Source organism: Narcine bancroftii, chromosome 8 (genome assembly GCF_036971445.1).
Source record: "Narcine bancroftii isolate sNarBan1 chromosome 8, sNarBan1.hap1, whole genome shotgun sequence".
Lineage (NCBI taxonomy): Eukaryota > Metazoa > Chordata > Chondrichthyes > Torpediniformes > Narcinidae > Narcine > Narcine bancroftii.
In genome coordinates this window covers 178103105-178128983 of record NC_091476.1, presented here as the reverse complement: position 1 = coordinate 178128983, position 25879 = coordinate 178103105, and the positions used below count along the sequence as shown (strand labels likewise).

The following is a 25879-nucleotide window of genomic DNA, read 5'->3' as shown; positions in this document are numbered from 1 at the left end:
GGTATGTCTGGTTTGAGCAGAGATCTGTTTTGTGGTGTTTGTTTTGAGACTTACACTACCCCCCCCCCCCACCTTTAAAACATTTATATAAAATATAAATTTTATACAAAATATGATATAATCTATCACAACACTGATACCATCAGAAAGGAGGACAGGAGCCTGAAGGTGAACATTCAGTGGCACAAGGCCAGCTTCTTCCCATTTGCTATCAAATTTCTGAATGGGTGAACCTCAGACACTACCTCACTTTCCCTTATTTTTGCACTAATTTCTTTATTTTTAAATGTAATTTTAGAGCACGATTTTCACTCTGACGCTGCTGCAAAACAGTGAATTTCATGACATGTTCATGACAATAAATTCTGATCTTGATCTGCAAACCACTAATCTTTTAGCATACTCACCAAGGACATTTCATAGTCCCTTCCAACCTTCCAAATGCCCTTCCTCCTGAGACCAGTTTGATTTTAGCTTCCTAAATCTTACACATGCTTATTGGAGTTGCAATACTAAATAGGTAGAATGACACAGCTACACACAGAAAGCAACTTATCCAACAAAGCCAAATGGTTAGAACTGTGAAATTATACAAAAATGCAATAATTATGATAGGAATATACAACAGGCCTCCCAATTTTCAATGTAATCTTAGGGAACAGATGTGCAGGCAAATCATGAAAAATACAAATATAACAGGGTAGTTGTAGGAAACAAAGTTGTGATTGTAGGTGATTTTAACTGGGATTCTCATACTGTAAAAGGGCTGGATGGCTTGGTGTTTGTCATATGAGTTGGGGAAAGCTATCTAAATCAATATGTAGATGTAAAAACTGGTGAGGGTGCAATACTGGATCTCCTACTCGGGAATGATACAGTACAGGTGACAGAAGTGTGTCCAGTGTTCATAATACCATTAGTTTGAAGATAATTATAGATAAGGACTGGTCTGGACCTTGGGTTGAGATTCTAAATTGGAAAAAGGACAATTTTGAGAAAATGAGAAACGATCCAGAAAGCATAGATTGGGAAAGAGTGTTTTCTGGCATGATGTACTTCAAAGGTGAAATTTTTAAGAGTACAGCATTTGTAAGATTCCTATCAGAATAAAGTTAACAGGCGTGGGAATCCTGTTTTCAAGTGGTATTGGGGATTTGGTTGAGAGAAGTGTATCACAGATATAGGCAACAAGGAGCAAATGAGGTACTTGAGTAGTATAAAAAATGCAAGAAAAAAATTTAAGAAAGAAATCAGGAGGCTAAAAGAAGATCTGAGGTTGCTTTGGCAGACAATGTGAAGAAAGTTTATCAGGATTTATATATATATATATAAATAAAAAAGGGATAGTAAGGGACAAAATTGGTCCTCTTGAAGATCGGAGTGGTTGGCTATGTATGGAGCCAAAATAGATGGGGAGATCTTAAATGGTTTATTTTTCCATCAGTATGTACTCAGAAAACTGGCACAGGGTCTATGGAAGTGCAGCAAACAAGGTGAGGTCATGGAACCTATACAGATGAAAGAGGAGGTGCTTGATATTCGAAGGCAAACAAGAGTTGATAAATCCTCAGGGCCTGACAAAATATTCCCTTGAATCTTAAGGGAAGTTAGTGTAGAAATTGCAGGGGTAATGGAGAAATACTTAACATTAGCTATGGGAAGTTTCTAGAGGATTGGAGAGTATCTTATATTGTTCCATTGTTTAAAAAAGGCTCTAAAGATAATCCATCAAAATATAGGCCAGTGAGCTTGACAAGTGCAGTAATTAAATTATCAGAAGGTGTTCCATGATATTGGACATAGAAATATTTGGATTGACAGGAGATGATTAGGAATAGTCAACATGCTTTTGGCATGGAAGGTTGTGTTTAATCATTCTGAGATGAAGGAAAGGCCAAGGATACTGTCTCCTTGGACTTTGATAAGGTCCCACATGGCAGGTTAGTCAGGAAGTTTCAGACATTTGGTGACCTTGACAAGGTACTAAATTGAATTAAACATTGGCTTTATTGGAGAAGCCAGAGTGCTAGTGAAGGATTGCTTCTCTGGCTAGAGGCCTGTAATGAGTGATGTGCTCAAGGATTGTTGCTGGGTCCATTGTTGCATGTCATCTAAATCAATGATCTGGGTGATAATGTGGTAAATTGGATCAGCAAATTTGCAGATGACACAAAGATTGAAAGTGTAGTGGACAGTGAGGATGGCTTTCAAAGCTTGCAAAGGTGTCTGGACCAGCTGGAAAAATGGGCTGCAAAATGGGGAGTTGGAATTTAATGCAGACAAATGTGAGATGTTGCACTTTGGAAGGGCAAACCAAGTTAGGACAGACACAGTAAATGGTAGGACATTGGATTGTAAATGGTAGGACAATGGTAGGACACTGGAACAGAGGGATTTTGTCTTACAAATACATAATTCCTTGAAAATAATGTCACAGGTAGATAGTCAGAGAGAGTGCTTTTGGCACATTGGCTTTCATAAAATAAGTTGGGATGTTATGATGAAGTTGTACAAGACATTGGTGAGGCTAAATTTGTGTGCAGTGTTGGACACCTAACTTGAGGAAGGTTATCAATAAGATTGAAAGAATACAGAGAAGCTTTTCAAGGATGATTTCAGATCTTGAAGAACCGAGTTACAGGGAATGATTAAATAGGTTTTGACTTTATTCCCAGAAGCGCAGAAGAATGAGGGGAGATTTGATAGAGGTATACAAAATTATGATGGGCATCGATAGAGTAAATGCAAGGCGGCTTTTTCCACTGAAGTTCTGAGAGATAAAAACTGGAAGAGATGGGGTACGGTTGAAAGGGGAAAAGTTTAAGAGGAGCATGAGGGGGGAAAACAGAGTCATGTATAGAGTGGTGGGAGTGTGGAATGAGGTGCCTACTGAATTATAATGCAAGCTTAATTTTGACACTGAAGAAAAATTTGGACAGTTGGGAGGGCAATGGGGTGCAGGTCAGTGGGACTAGGCAGAATAATAGATCAGAACAGATAAGAATGGTCAAAGGTCCTGTTCCTGTGCTGTAGGGTGCTATGGTTGATTTTAACTTCACAAACATTAATGAAAACTTCTTTAATGCCTGGGGCTTGGATGGAGTAGAATTTGTTAGAAGAATTTCTCGAATCAGCATTTAGATAGTCCAAATAAGTATGGGGCCAGACAAGACTTCTACTAGAACACAAGCTTAGCCAAGTGAGTGAATTTTCAATAAAGAAGCATTTTCTTGAACAGTCATTTTGTGGTTTTATGCTAGTTATGGCTAAGGATAAGATTGGTCATCAGGTGAAAGTGATAAATTGGGGGAAAGCTAACTATAAATGTAAGGCGGTGTTTGGAGAGAATCAATTGGAAGCATCTACAGTGCCCACCATAATGATTGAGACAATTTTTTCCCCCTTTCTTTGCTCCTGTGCTTCACAGTTTTAAATTTGTCATCAACTAAATCACGTGATTAAAGTGCACATTACAGATTTTTATTCCCAGTTATTTGTATACATTTTGGTTTGACCATGTAGAAATCACAGCACTTTTTATACATAGTTCCCCCATTTAAAAGCACAATAATGTTTTGGACATTTGGTTCTATAGGTGTTTGTAATTACTCAGGTATGTTTAATTGCTTCATTGGTGCAGGTGTAAGAGACAAGGCTTGCGGGACAATGATCTCAAACATTTTGCTGAAGCAACAAAAGAGTTTTTCAAAAGCTTTAAAAAAATTGGCAATTTCTTGAATGTCCAAGTCAGTCACCCAATCTAAATCCAACTGAGCATGCCTTCCACATGCTGAAGAAAAAACAGAAGGGGATAACCTCTTAAAACAGGCAGGAGCTGAAGATGGCTGCAATAGAGGCCTGGTAGACCATCACAAGATAAGATACTCAACACCTGGTGGTGTCTATGAATCAAAGACTTCAAGCAATTATTGCATGCAAGGGATACACAATGAAGTAATAAATACGACAATTTTAATAAACATACCATTGTTATGTCCCAAATATTAAGGTGCCCTGAAATAAGGGGACTATGTAGAAAAAGTCAGGTAAAGTTTATTGCTATCTGATTGTACAAGAACAACCTGACAAAACAGTGTTCTCTGGTCCTCAGTGCAAAACATGCAGACATACAACCAGACAACACAAATATGAACAAATAAAACATATGCAGAACAAGTATTTCATCTATGCACATAAATAAATATATATTGATCTGAATATATGAGAGACTTAGATGGTTGGTGTGAGCAGTTCCTTTGGTTGTTCAGTGTCCTCACTGCCTATGGGAAGATGCTGTTCCTCAGCCTGTGCTGCCTCTAATACTCTTCCTCGATGGAAGCAGCTGAAAGATGCTGGGTGAAGGATGGAAGGGGTCCTCAATTATTCTGCACGCCCTCTTCAGACAATAATCCTGGTAGATCATGTCGATGGGCGATGGGGGGCGGGGGGGAAGGAAGACTCCAGTGATCCTTTCTCGCACTCTTATCTTATAGTCCTGTGATTGACCTCCAATCCATTTATTGCAGCAATTGTACCACACTGTGATGTAGTCGATTAGAATAGACCTCCTATAGAAGGTTGACATAATGGTGGCCAGTAGCCTTGCTCCCTTTGATCTTCTCAGGAAGTGCAGTTGTTGTTGCACTTTCCTGACAAGTGAGGAGATCTTGAGTGTCCATGATAGGCCACTATTTAAGTGAACTTCAAGAAATTTGATGCTCTCCACTCTCTCTACTATAGAGTTGTTGATATGCAGTGGAGGGTGGTCATTCCTGGTCCTTCTGAAATCCACAATCATCTCTTTCATCTTATACACATTGGAACTCAGGTTTTACTCTCTGACCATTTCATGAGATTTTTCACCTCCTCTCTGTCGTGCAACTCATTGTTGTTGCTGTGTCATTGTTCGGGCCCTCATGACCAGATTGCAAAAGTTTTTTCCCCCCAAGCCATGAGGCTTCTAAACTCTGGGGACACAGGGCTAGAATATCTAATATGATATTTATAAGTGATATGTTATTTATAAAAAAGTTTCTGATGTAATTTAGCCATGTAAATAATCAGCTCCACAGTCCAGAGAAACGCTATCTCATTATCACTGTACACTGCAATGATTATGGTGTGAATGACAAATATCCATGACTTGACTGATGAGACAACTACAGTTGTGTCACCTGCAAATTTGATGACACCACTGGAGCTAGATCTGGCGATGTAGTCATGGGCCAGCAGAGTGAACAGAAGTGGCTGTGCACACAGCTGCAAGGAACATCAGTGTTCAGCATGACGGCACTCACAGCTCTTCTACCAACTTGGACAGACTGTGGTCTTTCCATGAGGAAGTCCAGGATCCAATTGCAGAGAGGGTGTTGAGTCCCAGTGAGGACAGCATCTCCACCAGCCTCTGGGGAATTATTGTATTGAATGCCGAGCTGAAGTCAAAGAACAGTAGCCTGACGAATGAGGAATCATTCTCAAGGTGGGTGAGAACAGAGTGAAGGAACAAGGCTATAGGCATAGCATAAAAATTCGCCTTTTTCTACAGGTAAATATAAATAGGTCCAGCATCTCTGAGAGGTGTGCTTTGATGCATTCCATCACGAGATGTTCAAAGCATTTCATAATGGTGGAGGTCTGTGCCACAGGGTGGTAGTTATTGAGGCCTGTTATTGTTGCCCTCTTGGGTACCAGGAAGATGGTGGCTGTCTTGAACCCTGTGGGAACGTGGGCTACTGCAATGGGGTGTTGAAGATGTCCATGATGACAACCGCCAATTAGTCTGCACTCACCTGCAGTAACTGACCGGGTACATTGTCTGATCCCGCCGCCTTGTGTGGGTTCACCTTGAATAGGGTTCTTCTCACCTTGGCCAAGGCTATGCAGGAGGCTTGTTCATCAGGGGGACATGGAGCTTTCTTTGGTGTCATCCTGTTCTTCTCATTAAACTGTGCAGAGAAGATGTTGTCGATCCGGAAGGAAGGCGTCATTGACTTAACTCATAAGGTTGATTTGTGATCAGTTATAGTCCTGATCCCTTGCCACGTGCACCTCGTGTCATTAGCATCACATAGCTGTCTGTGGATCTTCTGTGCCTTCCAGATTACACAGTAGAATTCAGCGCTAGTGGACCTTAGTGCCATCCTACACCCTGTTCTGAAGGGAGCATCATGAGCTCTGAGAAGGGCCTGGACCTCTGCATCCAACCATGGTTTCTGGTTAACCTGGTTGTAAATCATTTGATCTCAGTGACATCCTCAATCCACTTGCTGATGTAGCCACCTTATGTGGGTTCACCTTGTATAGGGTTCTCCTCACCTTGGTTGCAGCTATTCAGGGACCCATTCATCAGTGGGACACGGAGCTTTCTTTAGCATAATATTGTTCTCATCAAACCATGCATAGAAGATGTTCAGTCAGACTGGAAGAGAGGCATCATTGTCCTAAGAAAAGTACTGTAATTTCTATTCTTCTTTGGCTTGGCTTCATGGACGAAGATTTATGGAGGGACTTATGGCTGACAAGTCTGATACGGGACAGGCAGACACGGTTGCACGGGAAAATTGGTTGGTTGGGGTTGGATGATGGGTTTTTCCTCCTTTGTCATTTGTCAGTGAGGTGGGCTCTGCGGTCTTCTTCAAAGGAGGTTGCTGCCTGCCGAACTGTGAGGCGCCAAGATGCACGGTTTGAGGCGATATCAGCCCACTGGTGGTGGTCAATGGGGCAGGCACCAAGAGATTTGTTTAGGCAGTCCTTGTACCTCTTCTTTGGTGCACCTCTGTCACGGTGGCCAGTGGAGATCTCGCCATATAACACGATCTTGGGAAGGCGATGGTCCTCCATTCTAGAGATGTGACCTACCCAGCGCAGTTGGATCTTCAACAGCGTGGATTCGATGCTGTCGGCCTCTGCCATCTCGAGTACTTCGATGTTAGGGATGAAGTTACTCCAATGAATGTTGAGGATGGAGCGGAGACAACGCTGGTGGAAGCGTTCTAGGAGCCGTAGGTGATGCCGGTAGAGGACCCATGATTCGCAGCCGAACAGGAGTGTGGGTATGACAACCGCTCTGTATACGCTTATCTTTGTGAGGTTTTTCAGTTGGTTGTTTTTCCAGACTCTTTTGTGTAGTCTTCTGAAGGCGCTATTTGCCTTGGCAAGTCTGTTGTCTATAACGTTGTTGATCCTTGCATCCGATGAAATGGTGCAGCCGAGATAGGTAAACTGGTTGACCGTTTTGAGTTTTGTGTGCCTGATGGAGATGTGGGGGGGCTGGTAGTCATGGTGGGGAGCTGGCTGATGGAGGACCTCAGTTTTCTTCAGGCTGACTTCCAGGCCAACCATTTTGGCAGTTTCCGCAAAATAGGACGTCAAGCGCTGAAGAGCTGGCTCTGAATGGGCAACTAAAGCGGCATCGTCTGCAAAGAGTAGTTCACGGACAAGTTGCTCTTGTGTCTTGGTGTGAGCTTGCAGGCGCCTCAGATTGAAGAGACTGCCATCCGTGCGGTACCGGATGTAAACAGCGTCTTCATTGTTGAGGTCTTTCATGGCTTGGTTCAGCATCATGCTGAAGATTGAAAAGAGGGTTGGTGCGAGAACGCAGCCTTGCTTCACGCCATTGTTAATGGAGAAGGGTTCAGAGAGCTCATTGCTGTATCTGACCCGACCTTGTTGGTTTTCGTGCAATATTTGCCAAGGCCTTTTCCTGCTCAAGGTGTCAAAGGTTTTGGTGAGGTCAACAAAGGTGATGTAGAGTCCTTTGTTTTGTTCTCTGCACTTTTCTTGGAGCTGTCTGAGGGCAAAGACCATGTCAGTAGTTCCTCTGTTTACGCGAAAGCCGCACTGAGATTCTGGGAGAACATTCTCGGCGACACTAGGTATTGTTCTATTTAGGAGAATCGTAGCGAAGATTTTGCCTGCAATGGAGAGCAGCGAGATTCCCCTGTAGTTTGAGCAGTCTGATTTCTCGCCTTTGTTTTTGTACAGGGTGATGATGATGATGGCATCACGAAGGTCCTGAGGCAGTTTTCCTTGGTCCCAACAAAGCTGTAAAAACTCATGCAGTTTGGCATGCAGAGTTTTGCCACCAGCCTTCCAGACCTCTGGGGGGATTCCATCCATACCTGCTGCTTTGCCATTTTTCAGTTGTTTAATTGCCTTATATGTCTCTTCCCGGGTGAGGACCTCATCCAGCTCTAGTCTTAGGTTCAGTCAGAATGGAAGAGAGGCATCATTGTCCTAAGAAAAGTACTGTAATTTCTATATGGTCAAAACAAAATGTATAAAAATACCCTTTAATTAAATCTGGAATGAGCACATTAATTACATGTGAATTGTTTGATTACAAATTTAAAACTGTGGAGCACAGGGCAAAATAGAGGGAAAAATAACACGTCTTTGTTCCACACGTTGTGGAGGGCACTATATTGGAGGGTAAATCCATATCTGAAATGTGAAAGTCCTATGAAAGCCAGTAGAGTAGAGTTCAGAACCAGCTTGTCCTGTGAAAATAAAAGAGAATCAAGAATTTGGTTGTCAAGAAATATTGTAAGTTAATTTAAAAAAGAAAAGGAGGCAATAGGAAGATTTAGGAAACTGAAATCAGACAAGATTCTTGAGAAATATTCCTGTCCAAGTTGAGAGGGAGAAAAATTTAAAGAAGATTTGTAGCTTTTTTCTTTACACAAAGAGTGGTGGGTGCTTAGAATGCACTGCCAGAGAAAAATGATAGAAGCAGATACAATAACAATATTTAAAAATCATACAATGTAGTGACCAGATGTCCATTTGATAGCATGCCCATCACTTGTGTTACTCTCTCCTCCATAGAAATAAACCAAACTTAGATGTAATATTAATTACAGGGACAAAGAAAGTGATCATCATAACCTTCTCTTCATTCTGCAGCTCTGATTAAGTGGATTTAATTTGAACCAGTAAGTACATCTTCAATGTAATAAATTATTTCCAAAAAACTGGCAGTTGTGTAATCTTTTTTGCTTATTCTGGGTAGAAAAAGTATTTTAGAAATGTGAATTAGACTGTGCATTTGGCATTTGCTGTTACTCAGTGAGACAATAATACTGAAACCAGGAAATGCATATAACACTGAAATTCTGCACTCAATAATGCAGCAAAAAGGACACTGGACGAAAAACTTCATAGTCATACAGCATGTATAGACCCTATGGCCCACTTCATCTATGCCAGGGGTGTCAAACTCAAATTCACGGAGGGCCAAAATTAAAAACTTGGACTAAGTCGAGGGCCGAACTAAATCTTTATTGAAAATTTTCAACAACATCTGCATGTTTTCTCTTCTTTCAACATATGTAATGTTAAACTTTTTCTTATTAAAATAAATGTTTAATAATAGTTTTGGATAAACTCTTTCCAGAAGCATGAACAAATGAGAAATAAAATATTCAATAAATAATATTTCTCTATAGAGGATTTGTCAAATGTTGCTAGTGTGCTGTCGAATAGTAAAATCTGAGGGCTATTGAGAATGTGGGAGAATTACATGATTCCTGAAACAATCAAATGGGTGACTGATTGTGGGCATGAACTCTAGCAGGGTTATTTGCCATGCCCTTTTTCCATTGGTACAGATATCCTTTGATTGACACACTTTTCAAGTTTTATGCCTAATGAGCTTGTATCCAGGTGCAGGACCATTTTTAACCTGGAATATATTTATCACTGTGACATGAAACTATTGGAAGATCGTTTTATCCTGAGATTAATGTTCATATTACTTACTCAGGCCTGTGTGCGGGAGGGCGGGGTTTGCGGGTGATCGGATTGGACAACGACAGTGCGGGGGCATCGGCTATCGCTGCAGGGCGGCATCTCAGCGGATCAGCGGCCCCGTCACCTTGAGTCGCGGGTAGGCCTGCGGCAGGGAGGGGGAGTGGGCAACAGTCCTGGCGAGGTCAGGCCCCCCCCCGAGTTTCTGCCGGCCCCCCCCCCGAGTTTCTGCCGGACCCCCTTGACCTGCTGAGTTTCTCCCGGACCTCCCTTGACCTGCTGAGTTTCTCCCAGATCCCCCTTTGACCTGCTGAGTTTCTGCTGGACCCCCCTTGACCTGCTGAGTTTCTCCCGGACCTCCCTTGACCTGCTGAGTTTCTCCCAGACCCCCCTTGACCTGCTGAGTTTCTCCCGGACCTCCTCCCCTTGACCTTCTGAGTTTCTCCCGGACCCCTCCCCCTTGACCTGCTGAGTTTCTCTCGGACCCCCCTTTGACCTGCTGAGTTTCTCCCGGATCCCCCTTTGACCTGCTGAGTTTCTCCCGGATCCCCATTTGACTGCTGAGTTTCTCCCGGACCCCCCTTGACCTGTTGAGTTTCTCCCGGACCTCCCTTGACCTGCTGAGTTTCTCCCGGACCCCCCTTGACCTGCTGAGTTTCTCCCGGACCCCCTTTTCTTTCCGTGCCGGTGTCCCAGGACCTTTCCAGGGCAGTCTCCGCACTCAGGACCACGCTGGGATCCCGGTCAGCGGTGGAGGAGTGCGGCTAATCCCGATCCAGCCCACGCCACTCCCGAGATTGGCGGGGGTTCCACCCTACCTGCCCGACCAGCCTCGCTCTCCATGTGTACTCCGGGCACCCACCGCTGGTCCGGTGGGAAGGCGCAGGGCGGCCAGCGCCCCCATCGCCCGGCGGGGAGCCCCAATCTTCCCTCGGGCGTCCCGACTCCATCTGCAGCTCCAAGAAACGGTGTGCCACTGGGGTTCCGGGCGCTGGGAAGCGGCCTTGGCTTCCCCTGACACCGGCCAGGCCGCGCTGTGGTGGGGGGGGGGGGGGGGGGGGGTGGGCGGGGGGACACGACAGCGTGTTTATAAAACCACCCACCACTACTTTTCAAGGACCAGGATTTTTCTCTCTCTCTCCCACCCTGGGACACAGCGGTTACTGTGCAAGCGCTATACTGGCGTGGCACCTCTAATACAATTTTGATATGATCTTGCGGGCCAAATATAATTATATCGTGGGCCAAATTTGGCCCGCGGGCCAGAGTTTGACATGTGTGATCTATGCCAACCAAGTTAGCTTTCTAGGCTTGTCTCATTTGCTCACATTTTGTTCAGATCCAAAGGCCTTCAATCATAAATTTGTCCAAATGGCTTCTGAATATTGTAATTGTGCCCATTCTACAGTTTCCTCATTTCAGTTATGAACCATACTGAGTGTTAAAGTTGCCCCTCAGTCCATTAAAACTCTCCCCTCTCACCTTAAATCTAGGCCCTCTTGTTCAAGCATTATCTACCCTTAGGAAAAAAAGATTGTGAGCAAGATAATGTTGGGCCTCAGATTTCCCCATCATCTCAATGTCCAAATGGTAAAGTGGAAGAAACTTTTCATTGCTCCCTTGTCTGGAATAAAAAAGCACCCATGAAAATATAGCATTCCTTTAGTTCAACACCAAACACTTAAGTTGGATTTTGTGTTCAATTCCTGCAGAGGCCTTTACAAATTTTCTCCAAGGCTAATAACTTGGAAACAAAATACATTCTCAAAACATTCCTTGATGTTAGATTGTAAAAACTGTATGGTATCATTCCAAATCGCAATTTAAAAAGAGATCAAGTTTAAATTGCCCGAAGTGTTTAATAGCCAATGAACTAGTTTTGGATTGGTATTGCATACATTGATCTCCCACTACTATATAGTGCAATAATAACTAGTTATGTATTTGGTTGCTTGAGGGATAAATAATGGTCAGAACATTGGGGACAGGGTGCCCTGCTCCTCCTCCAAATAATGCCATGATCTATTGGATGGTTACAGAACAAATGGAGGCTTTAAATTACAAGCTTATCTGAAAGTCAGCACACCATAATCCAGTATCCAGCATGTTTCAGCTCAGCCTACAGTTGTGCTCAAATCTGTTCAGTGAGTCCTGAATGCACAACCTTCAGGCTCACAACAAAGAGCCACAGTTGAAACTCAGCCTTACATGATATTATTTCTGCTGAATTAATGCCACTCTGCCAGTAAAGTCCGGTTTGCTCTAGTACAAAAAAATCAAATGGCAAGTCTCTATTGCCTTACAAACATTTAATATTTGAATTCTTAACATGTGTGCCTGATGCTTACGAGGAGTTTTAAGAATTTGCTGGTCAGATGTGGAGGATATATATGATACACTTACCAAAGATCTCTCCATTCTTGGCATATTCTGTTACAAGATACAGCATATTTTTGGTCTCCATGACCTGTAAACACAAAAACAAATTAACACCTGCTTCAACTCGGACCATCAAACACTGAAAGTAGTAATATTAATGACCAAAGTTCAGGGCAGTATGAAAGGCATCACACCAGCTGTTCGGAGGGTAGACTATGATGTGGATATCTGGACTCTGCAACAGTATCTAGCTAAGTTGAGTGAATGAGTGTAAACTTGGCTATTGTAGGAAAGTGCAAGGTCATTCACAAGTAAGATGAAACAAAAAGCAGATTATTAAATGGTAAAGGACTCAAAGTGAAATATAGAGGGACCGAGATCTCCTTGTGCATGGATAATAAAAAGCTAGCAGAGAACTAGAGAAAGCTGTTAATTGAGCAAATGGCACATTAGCTTTTATTGCAAGGGAATGTTAGGTAACAATTACACAGGATGTTGGGGGGGTGGGGGTATGGTGTGGTAGATGACTCCTACAGATTGACAGAAAGGAGATATAGGGAAAGATAAGGGGAGGGAATTAGGAGACAGAAGGATAGAGACAGAGAAAGTCGGGGGGGTGGGGGGGGGGGAGAAAGAGGGTAAAGAGTTCACCAGATGACCTCCTCACTTGGAAGGTTTGTTTTTGGCCCCGAATGGTGGAAGGACGTATGGGCACAAATGTAATATTTCAAGTTTAATATCATCTGATTGAACAAGAACAACTTGACAAAACAGTGTTATCAGTGCCAAAAATATGCTAAACACACATACAATATATATGCAGCTCTTCTATACATATGTAAATATAAAAAATACTGTTAAGTAAATAGTAATCTCAGAGGGTTTGCATGTGTGGTTCATCAATCGATCAGCAGTTTCACTGCCCGTGTAGAAACAGTTTCTCAGCCTGGTGGTTCTGGCTTGATACTCCCATATCTCTTCCCCGACAGGGTAGCTGGAAGACACTGTATGTGGGTGATATGGGGTTGTCAACAATTTTATGAGCCTTCTTCAAACGATCCTGGTAGATCACATCGATTGGGAGGGGGGAGTGGGGGCTGAAGGAGACCCCAGTGATCCTCTCTGCTGCTCTGATGGTCTTGTGGATTGACCTTTAGTCTAATGCTCAACAGCAGGGGTGGCCAACCTTTTAATTTTTAATTTAAACATACAGCACAGTAACAGGCCATTTTGGCCCACGAGTACATACTGGGAGTGTAGGTTACTTGGGGAGCATAGAGATCTGTAGTTTGTTGTGGGGTTTGGTGGTTGGAGAATCCTGGTGGAAGAAGTGGGTTTCGGACACAGAAATGTTGGCAGAAGAATTCAGTATCATGGCATATGTTGTACTCCAAGGTGTGGGCAAAGATGAGGCTTCTACTGTGGACTGAACATTTTGCCTACCCTTAGAAGTAAATAAGAAATATATGGGATAAATTATTACAAGTACTTAAAGTGGAGGTAAATACATTTTTGAAAGATCGGGTGAATTGAGAGAGGATCTAGCACAAAGGGTGAGTTGAGAGTGGAATAGTTCAGGCACATATAATAGTAGGGCTGATGTAGGAGCCAAGTGGCCTGCTCTTGCTTTTATTTCTGTTCTTACAAGTGAAGTCCTTCATCTGTGGGATCATATTGTTTTCCATCCGCTTCAGATTCTGATCATGATCAGTGAAAATTCAACATCAATCCAGCCACAGAAATATCAGAGGACTAAAAGTTGTCAACGAGATGCTTTTGAAAGAGCATATTCAAGGAGGAAAGAGAAGTAGACAAGCAAGATTAGAGGCCTACTCACATACAAAACTGGATCCAAATCAACCACAGTTAATTTGAACCAAACTTAAAGCTAAGTAAACAAGAAAATCTGCAAATGCTGGGGTCTAGTGCAGTAAAGTACTGGGGAAAGTGAGCAGGTCATGCAGTATCCCTAGACAGCAAAAAGAAGTCAAGATATTGAGCTTGAGCTCTCCATCAGCTGATGCCAGAGTTTGGGCTAGGTTGGGGAGTGGGGAAGGTGGCATGGTTGGTGGAGGGACACAAATGGTAAGAGTTGGATACAAGTAGGAAGATAGAAGAACAAAACCTGAGAAGTACACTTTTTGCTTCATTTTGCCAGTCTTCAAACAGACAGCATCATTGTTGACTTCTCCAATTTCAGTTAGCTCCCTCCCTGGTCCCTCTCTTTTCCTCACCCCTCAGTCTCCCTTCCTCCAGCTTCCCAACCTCTTCCCTTTCTTCTATCAGAGATCTATCCCTCTGCCCTCTCCCCTGAACATTATCTTTTCTCTTCTGTCTTCAGCTGTTACCTCTGTTCTGTAAGTCTGTGCTCCTCCACCTTCTTCCCTGACCCAATTTTTTTATTCAGGTATCTGCCTTATTTTCTGCATTACTGAAGAAGGGCTCAGGCCCAAAATATTAACTCCCTTTTACTTTTTATTGGTGTTACATGACTGGTTTCTCCGGCACTTTTGTGTACTGAGTGGAAACCAAGCAGTTCTGTCCAAACTAACTTGAAGACAGGTAGATTTTATTAAAAACAGGAAAAAGAAAGTTGAACACATTCTGCTTTTGACCATCAACAGGGAATTCAGGGAGTATGACACAGTAACCTACAATAGCAATTGGTACTGCCATTTCACAGCTCCAGAGACCCATGCTCAATCATAATCTTGGGTGTGTTTTTGTGGACTTTGCTCATCTCCCCGAGACCATGGACATACTCTAGTTTCTTTCCACATCCTGAAGATTCATTACAAATTAATTAGCCATTACAACCTCTCAAAGAAAAACACAAGAAATGCAGACACTGGAATCATGGGAATATAATGAGAAGTTGACGGGACTTAGCAGGTTAGACAATACCCATGAAGAGAAGTGGACAGTTGAGGTTGGAATCATATTGAGATACAAGTGGCAAGAGGCTTACCAACTCTCCTTTGATAAACAAGGGGCCCACAGCAATCCCTCCATCACACTACTGGTTACAGGCTTCAAATTTCACCTTCTGGACTTGGCCATCAAATGAGACCTGGTCAAAAGTCTTGTTGAAATCCATAAGAACATCTACTGCTTTGCCTTCACATAGCCATTGCTTTAAAAAACAATCAAATTTCCCATCCACAAAGCCATGCCATCCTTATTCAGACCCTTCCTTTCCAAATAAAGATTAATCAAGTGTCTCAGCATCCCCTATGAATATTTTAGTTTTTTTTCAAAAAATGCACAATATATTAAACTTTTTCTCACAAACAAAACAAAAACAGAAGCAACAGTCCCTTCCTCCCCTCCATACATACAGATCCATTCACTGTTGTGACAGATTTTGTTGTGTTTGTATTTTATATAGATATGTTTTTGGGAGTTAAATTGGGGCAGGTTTACTTAGTGTAGGTCACATACAATCACTTAAAAATAGATCTAATTTAAAAGACTGGAGTTCTGCTCAAGCCAGACAGGGAAGCTCCTGGGGTTTTTTGCAAAAGCTTTGGGCGTGCCCAAGCGTCCTCACTAATGGATTGTTGTTTACAAAAAGGCAACAGACGAAAGAGATCAGAGGAGTAGTTCAAAGCCTCAGGCTGTCTGGAATGGAGCTTGCTGTTCTAAGAGGGTCATGTGGTTTTGCAAGCAGAGAGAGTCAAACAGACTTTCTTTCTGAGAGAGAGAATTCAGTTCTGCAGTTTTATAGTCAGCAGCAGCTGGGACTGGAACAGGACAAGCTGGAAAGCTTGTGGAAAACCCCATTTGGAAGCCGAGTTATGAGTTCTTAGTTAAAAGCCCTTGTGGTTCATACAAGGGAAACAAACAAAAACTCCCTGAAAGAAGGAGGTTATCATCTGGAAAACCCTGATGGGGCAAGTTTCTTCAGCAAGAGACTGACATGATTGATTAAAAGGAATCAATTTGTGTCCAGAAACAACAAATATGAAAACCAATAAGAACCTTCCTGAGCAGTAACCATTTATCTTTCAAGCACCAAAGCCTGGTGAACTTCAAGATTTGCTTGCAACCAGTGAACTTGGAGGAATGAGAAGTGAGATTGGACTGTGAATAAAAGAATTTTTTTGAACTTACATACACGTGCTTAGAATTAGAAGGGGGCTAAATTAGGTTAGTTCAGTTAATAGTGATAAATTAAAGTGTGATCCTGTTTTCATGTTTAAAGATAATTAAAAACAACTTTTAAGTAACCATTTGTCTTGGTGAATATCTATTGCTGCTGGGGTTTGGGGTCTTCTGGGCTCGTAACATTGTCAGATCTTGCATATATTTTAAGTATGTAGAGTACAGTTGGGGAAACTACATTTTTGTATATATATTGATTTTTATACATTTTTTGTTCCTTTTTATTACTGTATCTGGGCCCCTATGTGGTCCAGATATGGCTGCTGGACTTTTACAAAAGAGTCATATTTTTTTCATAGGTATACAGCTGTTCAATTCTGCAGTCCATTGTGCTATGTCAGACTTCCAAGTGATCGTAATACATTCTTTTTTGCTACTGCCAGTGCTATTTTTATAAATGAGATTTGATATTTGGTAAATTTGTCACTCATTTCCTTGAAATGACAATAGACAAATAGACAAAGCCCCTAATCGCCTATGAAGGCCACCCCTGTTATCCTGGTTAATTTTTCTGCGATTTCTTGCCAAAATAGCCTCAGCGTCCCCTCCAATAATTTTCCCACTGCTGAGGTCAGGCTCAGTGGCTTGTAGAATCTTGGCTGGTACTTTGAACCCTTTTTTTGGGAATATTTTATTTTTGATTTTTTTTCAAAAATATACATGATAAAATCTTCAATAACACAATATATTAAACTATTCTTACAAACAACAAAAACAAAACTCCCTCCCTCCCCCCTTCTATACATCCAGATCTGCATACCGTCAGAGCTTACTTTTTTACATATACATTTTTTAGAATACAGTTGGGGAAATCACTTTTGGGTATATATATATATATATATATATATCAACATTTATATTCCTTTGTTATCATAGTTGGGCCCATATGTGGACTAGGTACAGTTAATAGTCCTTCACAAAAATGTCATACTTATTCTTTAAATTATATGTGATTTTTTTTCAATAGGTATACAGCTGTTCATTTCCACAGTCCAAGTGGAGGGGAGTGTGACCTCCAAGTGATTGCAATACATTTTTTGCTATTGCCAGTGCTATTTTTATAAATGAGATTTAATATTTAGTTAATTTATTGCTTATTTCAATAAAATTGCCTAGTAGAGATAGCTCTGGGTCGCCTGCCACTCCTGTTATCCTGGTTAATTGTTCTGCAACATCTTGCCAAAATGGCCTCACCTTCATGCACAACCATGTAGCATGTAGAAAATTTCCTATTTCAGTCCCACATCTGAAACATCTCTGAAATTTCTGTTTTTGATCTATGTAACTTTTGTGGAGTAAGATGTAATTGGTGCAGAAAATTATACTGAACTATTCCATATTTTGCATTTATAATTGATGTCATACTCTTCTCCATACATAAATGCTACCAGCTTCTTCCTAAGATTACTACACCCAATTCTGACTCCCATCTTTCTCTTCACCTCTATAAACCTGGTTTTGCATTTTCACTTTGGAGAGCATAATACATTTTTTGTTATAAATTTGGGTGTGTTCCGCATCCATACCATTCATTCCATTTCCCTAGTTTCAGGTGGGGTCAACATTGTTTGCCACATTGGTCCTCATCTTTCTCTTAGGAACAATCTTAGTTGGAGAAAACAATAAAGTTCCATTGGCCACTCTGTATTAATGTTTTAGTTGTTTGAAGGACAGAAGACTTCCTTCTTATTTGTCAAATATTGACAAATTCAATATTCTATTTCCTATGTTAATTGGCAATAACACATTTTTAAACAGTGGAGCTTTTATTGATATCCTGCTTTTTTTTTCCCCTATACATTAATTAATTTCCAGTCTTAGTATGGGATTATCTGTCTTATTTTTAGTGCTTTAACATTCCATTTATAGATAAAACCCTTTTCTTTTCCCCTCTCCATTGAGTGCATTCCTATTTTGGCTTTGGCTCGTGAGGCTTAGGCGAGCTGAGGACAATCATATCTGAGTTGAGGTAAGACGTTCACATTTTATTTAATATACATCTTTTTATATTTACTCTAAGGTAGAAGGAGAAGAAGGAAGGATGTGTGAGGGCAGTTTTCTCCTCTCTTTGTCACATGTGGGAAGTCAGAGTTTTCTAGCCTCCCAGATGTCCACGTGTGCACTAAGTGTGCTGAGCTGCAGTGTCTTAGGGACCGAGTCAGGGACCTTGAGCTGCAGCTCAATGGCACGCCTTGGTCAGGGAGAATGAGGCGGTCATAGATAGGAGTTATAGTAAGGTGGTCACACCTGGCCCACGGGAGGAAGGGCAGTGGGTTACTGTTAGGAAGAATAAAGAGATGCTCCAAAGAGAGCATCTGAGCCTGAAATCCTCAGAAATAGGTACTCCTCCTTGAGTACTGAGGAAGGGGATAGTCAGGCTAAGGTAGGCAGAGAAGTAATAGGAAGAATAGAGTGATAGTTGTGGGGACTCATTAGTGAGGCGGATGGACAGAGGTTTTTGTGGAAAAGATGAAGAAAACCGGATGGTGGTTTGCCTCCCTGATGCCAGGGTCCGGGATGTGGCTACAGGAGTCCAAAACATCTTAAAGGGGGAAGGGAAAGAGCCTGAGGTCGTGGTCCACTTCGGTACCAATGTCATTGGTAGGAAGGAAGAAGTGGTCCTGCAAAATGAATATAAGGAGTTAGGCAGGGAGCTCAGAAGAAGGACCACTAAGGATGTAATCTCTGGATTACTTCCTGTACCACGTGATAGTGAGAACAAAAATAGAGCCAGGTGGAGACTGAATGTGTGACTGAAGGGGTGGAGTAAAAGACAGGGTTTTTAATTCTTAGACTGTTTCTGGGCGAGATGGGACATATACTGTAAGGATGGGTTACATTTAAATCCCAGAGGTACCAGTCTCCTGGCAGGGGAGTTTGCTAGGGCTTTAAACTAGTAAGGTTGGGGACAAGGGTTCATGTCAGGGAAGAGAGCAAGAACCGAATCCTTAAGCAAAGAAAAAAGACTTTTTCACACAATCAAGAGGTGGAACTGCAGCAGGTAATAAATAGTGGCCATAATAACAATTGTATAGAGGGCGAGAGGCAGAAAGTTAAAGGTGGAAGATCTCTGAGATGCATTTATTTCAATGCAAGAAGTGTGGTAAAAAAGGTGGATGAACTAATGGCGTGGACTGACACGTGGCCTTATGATGTATAGCATTAGTGAGACATGGTTGAAGGAAGGTTGTGACTGGCAGCTAAATATTCCAGGATTTTGCTGCTTTAGACATGACAGAATTGGCAGGATACGAGGGGGAGATGTGGTGTTGCTTGTCAGGTAAGATATTACAGCAATGCTGAGGCAAGATAGACTGGAGGGACTCATCGCACGAGGCTCTGTGGGTTGAACTAAAAAATAAGAAAGGTGAGGTGACAAATATAGGGGTATATTATAGGCCACCAAAAGAGGATAGGGAATTGGAAGAGCAAATGTGCAGGGAAATAACTGAGATGTGTGGTAGAAATAGGGTTGTGATATTGAGGATTTCGATTTTCCTAACATTGACTGGGAAGCACAATCAGTGAGAGGGCAGGATGGCTTAGTCTTTGTACAATGTGTGCAGGATTGCTTTTCACAGCAGTATGTTGAAGTGCCTACCAGAGGGGAGGCAGTGTTAGATCTATTGTTAGGGAACGGAATAGGGCACGTGACGGAAGTGTGCATTGTTGAGAACTTTGGATCCAGTGATCATAAATATCTAGATAAGCAGGGATTGATCAGGAGCACCCAGCATGGGTTTGTGAAGGGGAGGTCATATTTGACGAACCTTGTTGAGTTTTTCGATGAAGTGACAAGAAAGGTGGATGAAGGTAGGGCAGTTGATGAAGTCTATCTGGATTTTAGCAAAGCTTTTGATAAGGTTCCACGTGAAAGGTTAGTAAGAAAGTTTCAGTCACTAGAGATTAATAGAGAAATAGTAAGATGGGTCCAGAGGTGGCTGGAGGAGAGACAGCAGAGGGTCATGGTGGACAACTGTCTGTCAGGATGGAAGCCTGTGACGAGAGGAGTACCTCAAGGATCAAATGATAGGTCGCCTGTTGTTTATAATTTATATTAATGATTTGGATGATGGGGTGCTTAACTGGGTAAGTAAATACGCAGACGATACAAAAATAGGGGGAGTGGTGGATAGCGAGGAAGGTTTTCAGGGATTACAGAGGGATTTGGTTTGTATGGAGAGTTGGGCTGAAAGATGGCAGATGGAATTTCACGTAGAGAAGTGTGAGGAGCTTCATTTCGGTAAAAATAATCAAGATAGGACATATGTAGTAAAGGGGAGGACATTGGGGAATGCACAAGAACAAAGAGATCTTGGAGTTATGGTGCAGCATTCCTTGAAGGTGGATTCTCATGTTGACAGAGTGGTTAAGAAGGAATTTGGTATGCTGGCCTTCATAAATCATAGCATAGAGTATAGGAGCTGGGAAATGATGTTGCAACTGTTTAAGCCATTGGTGAAGCCAAGTTTAGAGTATTGTGTTCAGTTCTGGTCTCCAAATTATAGGAAGGATATAGATAAGGAGCAGAGAAGATTTACAAGGATGTTGCCTGGCTTAAAATACCTAGAGTACCGAGAAAGATTGAAGAGGTTAGGATTTTATTCCTTGGAATGTAGACGGTTGAGAGGGGATTTGATAGAGGTGTTTAAAATTATGAAGGGAATAGTTAGACTAGATGCAAGTAGACTCTTTCCCCTGAGAGCAGGGGAGGTTGAAACAAGAGGACACAAGTTGAGGGTAAGGGGGCAAAATTTTAGAAGAAACATTAGAGGATGCTTCTTCACTCAGAGAGTGGTGGCTGAATGGAATAATCTTCCAGAGGAAATAATTGAGGCAGAGTCAATTCTTTCATTTAAGAGGAGGCTGGATATAAACATGGATAAGAGGGGGTTAGAGGGTTATGGGCGGAGAATAGGTGGGGAGAGCTAGCGGAGTTGTTTGAGTAAACTGGTGTGGGCTTGTAGGGTCGAGATGACCGGTTTCCAAGCCATAAACTGTTTATACGGGTATATTTGAATCTGGGGGAGGGGGTGTGGTCTTCCAAAAAGGAGGCTGTGAGAAATCTAGCCTGTGCAGCTAGGTAGTATTTTTTAAAAATCTGAAAGTCTTCCCAGCCCATAGTCCCATATCAGTTTTTCCAATGCACTTCTTGGTACCTTGTTATTCCATAGTGTTACGAGCCCAGAGGACCCCAAAACCCAGCAGCCATAGATATTCAACAAGACAAATTTTAAACAAAAGTTGTGTTTAATTATCTTTAAACATATAGAATCAAACTTTATCTTATCATTATTGACTTAACTAACCTAACTTAACCCCCTTCATATCTAAGTGCACATGTATGTAATGTGTAAGTTCAGAAAAGTTCTTTGATTCTTAGTCCAATCTCACTTCTCATTCCTCCAAGTTCATTGATTGTAGACAATTCTTATACTGTGCACAGAATTTAACATTTATAAAGTTCACCAGGCTTTGGTGTTTTAAAGGTAAATGGTTACCGCTCAGGATGGTTTTTGTCAGTTTTCAGGGAAAGATTCATTGTACGCTGACACCCACAACTGATTCCTTTTTTAATCAGTCACTTACAACCAATCCTGTTGTTGGGGAAAGCTTTCACTAGGGTTATTGTGGATTGTGTAGGTCCCTTGCCGAAAACTAAGTCTGGAAATCAGTACTTGTTAACAATTATGTAAACAGCATCAAGATTTCCAGAAGCTTTCCATTATGGAATATTAAAGCCAAAATGGTAGTAAAGGCTCTGGAAAGATTTTCCACAGTGTTTGGATTACCTAAAAACATTCAGAGTGATCAAGGAACTAACTTTATGTCTGGGTTGTTTCAACAGTTAATTTATGAGTTGGGAATAAAACAGATCACTTCATCTGCTTACCATCCTGAAACTCAGGGAGCTCTGGAAAGATTTAATACTTCTTTTAAAAATATGATGAGAATCTATTGTCTGGAGAATGGAAAAGATTGGGACGAAGGTATTAATTTATTGTTATTTGCAGGAGTCATTAGGTTTCAGCCTTTTGAAACTGTATTTGGACATCAGGTTAGAGGGTCTTTGATGTAGATAAAAGAACAGTGGGTTAATGAGGATGTGCAGTTGGACATGCTGGATTATGTTTCTAAATTTAGGGATTGGCTACAAAAAGTGGGAACTTTGGCTCAAGAGAATTTAGAAATGGCTCAGGGTAAAATGAAGTGTTTATTCCTCAAGTGAGGAATTTTAAGATAGGAAGCTTTGACTTTGTTTCCAACACATGACAATCCTTTGAGAGCAAGATTTTCTGGACCATATAGAGTTAAATCAAAATTGAATGATGTTGACTATGTTGTTAACACTCCAGATAGAAGGAATAAAACTCAGGTTTGTCACAGAAATATGTTGAAACCTTATTATGAGGATTAATAGTCGTGGAGAACAATCTGTATCAGAGGTGATAGGTCATCTTAAGTCACAAGAAAAGATGCAGTTGCAGGAATTAATTTTGAAATACACGTTTGTTTCCTGACATTCCAAAAAGGGCATCAGTGATGTACCATGATGTGGATGTAGTTGAAGCAAGTCCCATTAAACCACACCAATACAGAATAAACATTCAGAAAAGTAAAATTATGGATAGGAGGTGGAATATATGTTGAGAAATGATATTAATAGACCTTCAAACTCAGATTGGAGTGCTCCTTGTATTCTGCTCCCGAAACCAGATGGAACTTTTAGGTTTTGTACAGATTACAGGAAGGTTAATTCAGTAACTAAAACAGATGCTTATCCTATTCCAAGAATAGATGACTGTATTGATAAAATTGGAAAAGCTAAATTTCTTACTAAATTGGATTTGTTGAAGGATTATTGGTGTGTGCCTTTAACTGAGAGAGGAAGGAATATTTCAGCTTTTGTTACTCCATCCGGTTTATATGAGTATAATGTGTTACCTTTTGGTATGAAAAATGCCCTTGCAACATTTCAAAGGATGATTAATTCGGTAATCCAAGGGTTAACACATTCAGATGCTTATATTGATGACTTGGCCAAAAAAAGTGACACATGGGAAGAACATTTGAAGGAACTGCACAAATTATCTAAAGCAAACTTAACTGTTAACTTAGCGAAGAGTGAATTTGCAAATGTCACTGTGACATACTTGGGTCATGTAGTTGGTCCTAGCAAAGTTGCACCTATTCAAGCAAAAGTGAATGCAATTTCAGAGTTTCCTATTCCCAATGGCAAGAAAGCATTGAGAAGGTTTTTAAGAGTGGCAGGATATTTTAGGAAGTTTGCAGAAATTTTGCTGAGGTTGCTCTTCCTTTAACCAACCTTCTGAAAAAAGGAGAAATTGGTGTGGACTAAAAAGTGTCAGAGAGCTTTAGAAAATTTAAAGGATATTAACCATATAACCATTTACGGAGCGGAAACAGGCCATGTTGGCCTTTCGAGTCCGCACCGGTTCATTGATTTTGTGCGCCCTCTTCAGGCATTGGTCCCGGTAGATCTTCATTCAGTAACGATGGGCGAATTCAATGCGGTGGAATCAGTCGTAGAAATGTTTGTGAAATGTGCAGTTCAATACTTCTGGGCACATTCAATACAGGGTCAATCTAAAATTTGAACCTCCCTGATTAACCTCCCACGAGGGACCTTGTCAAAGGCCTTTCTAAAGTCCATGTAGACAACATCCACAGCTTTTCCTTCATCAACTTTCCTGGTAACCTCCTCGAAAAACTCCATAAGATTGGTTAAATAGCTGATATGTACTTTAATTCCCAAGTCCAAAGGATTGAGGAGGGAAAGGGATCCAGATTTCATAGAATCAGAGTTTTATAGCATGGAAGCAGACCCTTCAGCTCAAGTTGTCCATACCAACAAAGCTAGTCCCATTTACTTCCAACTCCCTCTAAACCTTTGCACACACTTCCAGCACTTCCCCATGCAGCTTATATAATCTATTTTTTGTTCACATTTCCAGCGATCTATTTTTCCATATCTATTAGCATCCCATGTCATCACAGAATTCATTTAAGATAGTTTTTCAGAGCAATGAATTATGGAACCAGAGAGGAGGCTATTATCAGAGAGGATCTGATATTCAGTATGAATGATCTCATAGCAATGGATTTCCCAAAGAAAACATGATCACACTGTAGCCAAATTTCAGAACCAGTTGGAGAGAAAGATGCTTATATTACAGTAAAGCTCCAATAACACGGAACCATGAAGATTCTATGGCATTATCCTGTATTAAAATCTCCTGATTCTGATAACCTTTTCTGTAGGAGTGGATGCTAGTGGGGGAGAAACAGGTTCAGTTTTATTGCAAAAGCAATGAAATTGACCTTCCAGTTGCATATTTAAAAAAAATGTTCATCAAAGGAACTATTCCACTATTGAAAAAGAACTGTTGTCTATCATGTTTGCTCTCCAGATTTTTGATGTACATCTCAGAACCTCTCAGGAACCAATTGTGATATTTACTGACCACAATCCTCTGGTGTTTTTGAATTAAATGAAGAACAAAAACAGAAGATTGTTAAACTGGAGTTTGATATTACAGGAATATAATCTGCAGAATATTCATATCAGAGGTTCAAATAATATTATATCAGATTGTTTGTCAAGATGTTAAAATTGATAATGTATAAAAATGCTCTCAACATTGTTACTTTATTATAAAATGTTATACATATATAGTGATATATATAGATATTGTTATACCTTTAGTGATATTTGGGAATGTTTTTGGTAGATAAATTGGTAAAATGAGAGTAGGTTACATACATATACACACTTTAAAACACATCTTATTTGCAATTCTGAAGAATTCATATTCAGTGACTCCAGAAACTATGGAGAATGCTATGTACATTTCACAAGTAGGTGCTAATTGAAATGATGCCATTAAATGAATGGACTGGGGTCAGGTCGTCTGTGTGGGACATTTCTGACCTCTACAAAGTGCTCACTCAAAAGGTAAATGAGAGGTTTATTTACCTAACAACAGATGGGAGCAGAAGGCTAATTCCTATTGTTTGCTAGAGGGGGGGTTTAGTGAGAGAGAGAGAGAGAGAGAGAAAGAGCGCGAGAGAGAAACAGTGTCAGTGGTAACCTGAAAGAATGAGGTTCTCATCTGGAGAAACCTGATGGGGCAAGTTTCCTCAGCGAGACATTGAGTGGTACCTCAATTGTGGATATCCTGGAACAACACATTTCTCTCTCTGCAAACCTACAAGAACCTTTCTGAGCGGTAAACATTTACCTTTCAAGCACCAAAACCTGGTGAACTTTATACATGTTAAATTCTGTGCACAGTATAAGAATTGCCTGCAACCAGAGAACTTGGAAGAATGAGAAGTGAGATTGAACTGTGAACCAAGGAACTTTTCTTAAATTTACACACACTTCATATACGTGCACTTAGAATTAGAAGGGGCTTACGTTAATCGTGATAAGTTAAAGTTTGATTCTGTTTTCATGTTTAAAGATAATTAAAAACAACTTTTGTTTAAGTAACTACTTCTCATGGTGAATATCTATTGCTGCTGCGTTTTGGGGTCCTTTGGGCTCATAACACCATGAAGCAAA

The 25879-nt window shown here is 41.1% G+C and overlaps 1 protein-coding gene across 4 annotated transcripts in view; it reads right to left on the bottom strand.

Moving 5' to 3' along the window:
* Positions 1 to 25879, bottom strand: part of LOC138741619 (serine/threonine-protein kinase SIK2-like) — a 261937-nt gene that overhangs the window by 145806 nt on the left and 90252 nt on the right. For all 4 annotated transcript variants that reach the window (XM_069895961.1, XM_069895962.1, XM_069895963.1 and 1 more), the window contains exon 3: positions 12151 to 12214. In XM_069895961.1, coding sequence (XP_069752062.1) covers positions 12151 to 12214 — 64 coding nt within the window. The remainder of the gene's footprint in view (positions 1 to 12150; positions 12215 to 25879) is intronic.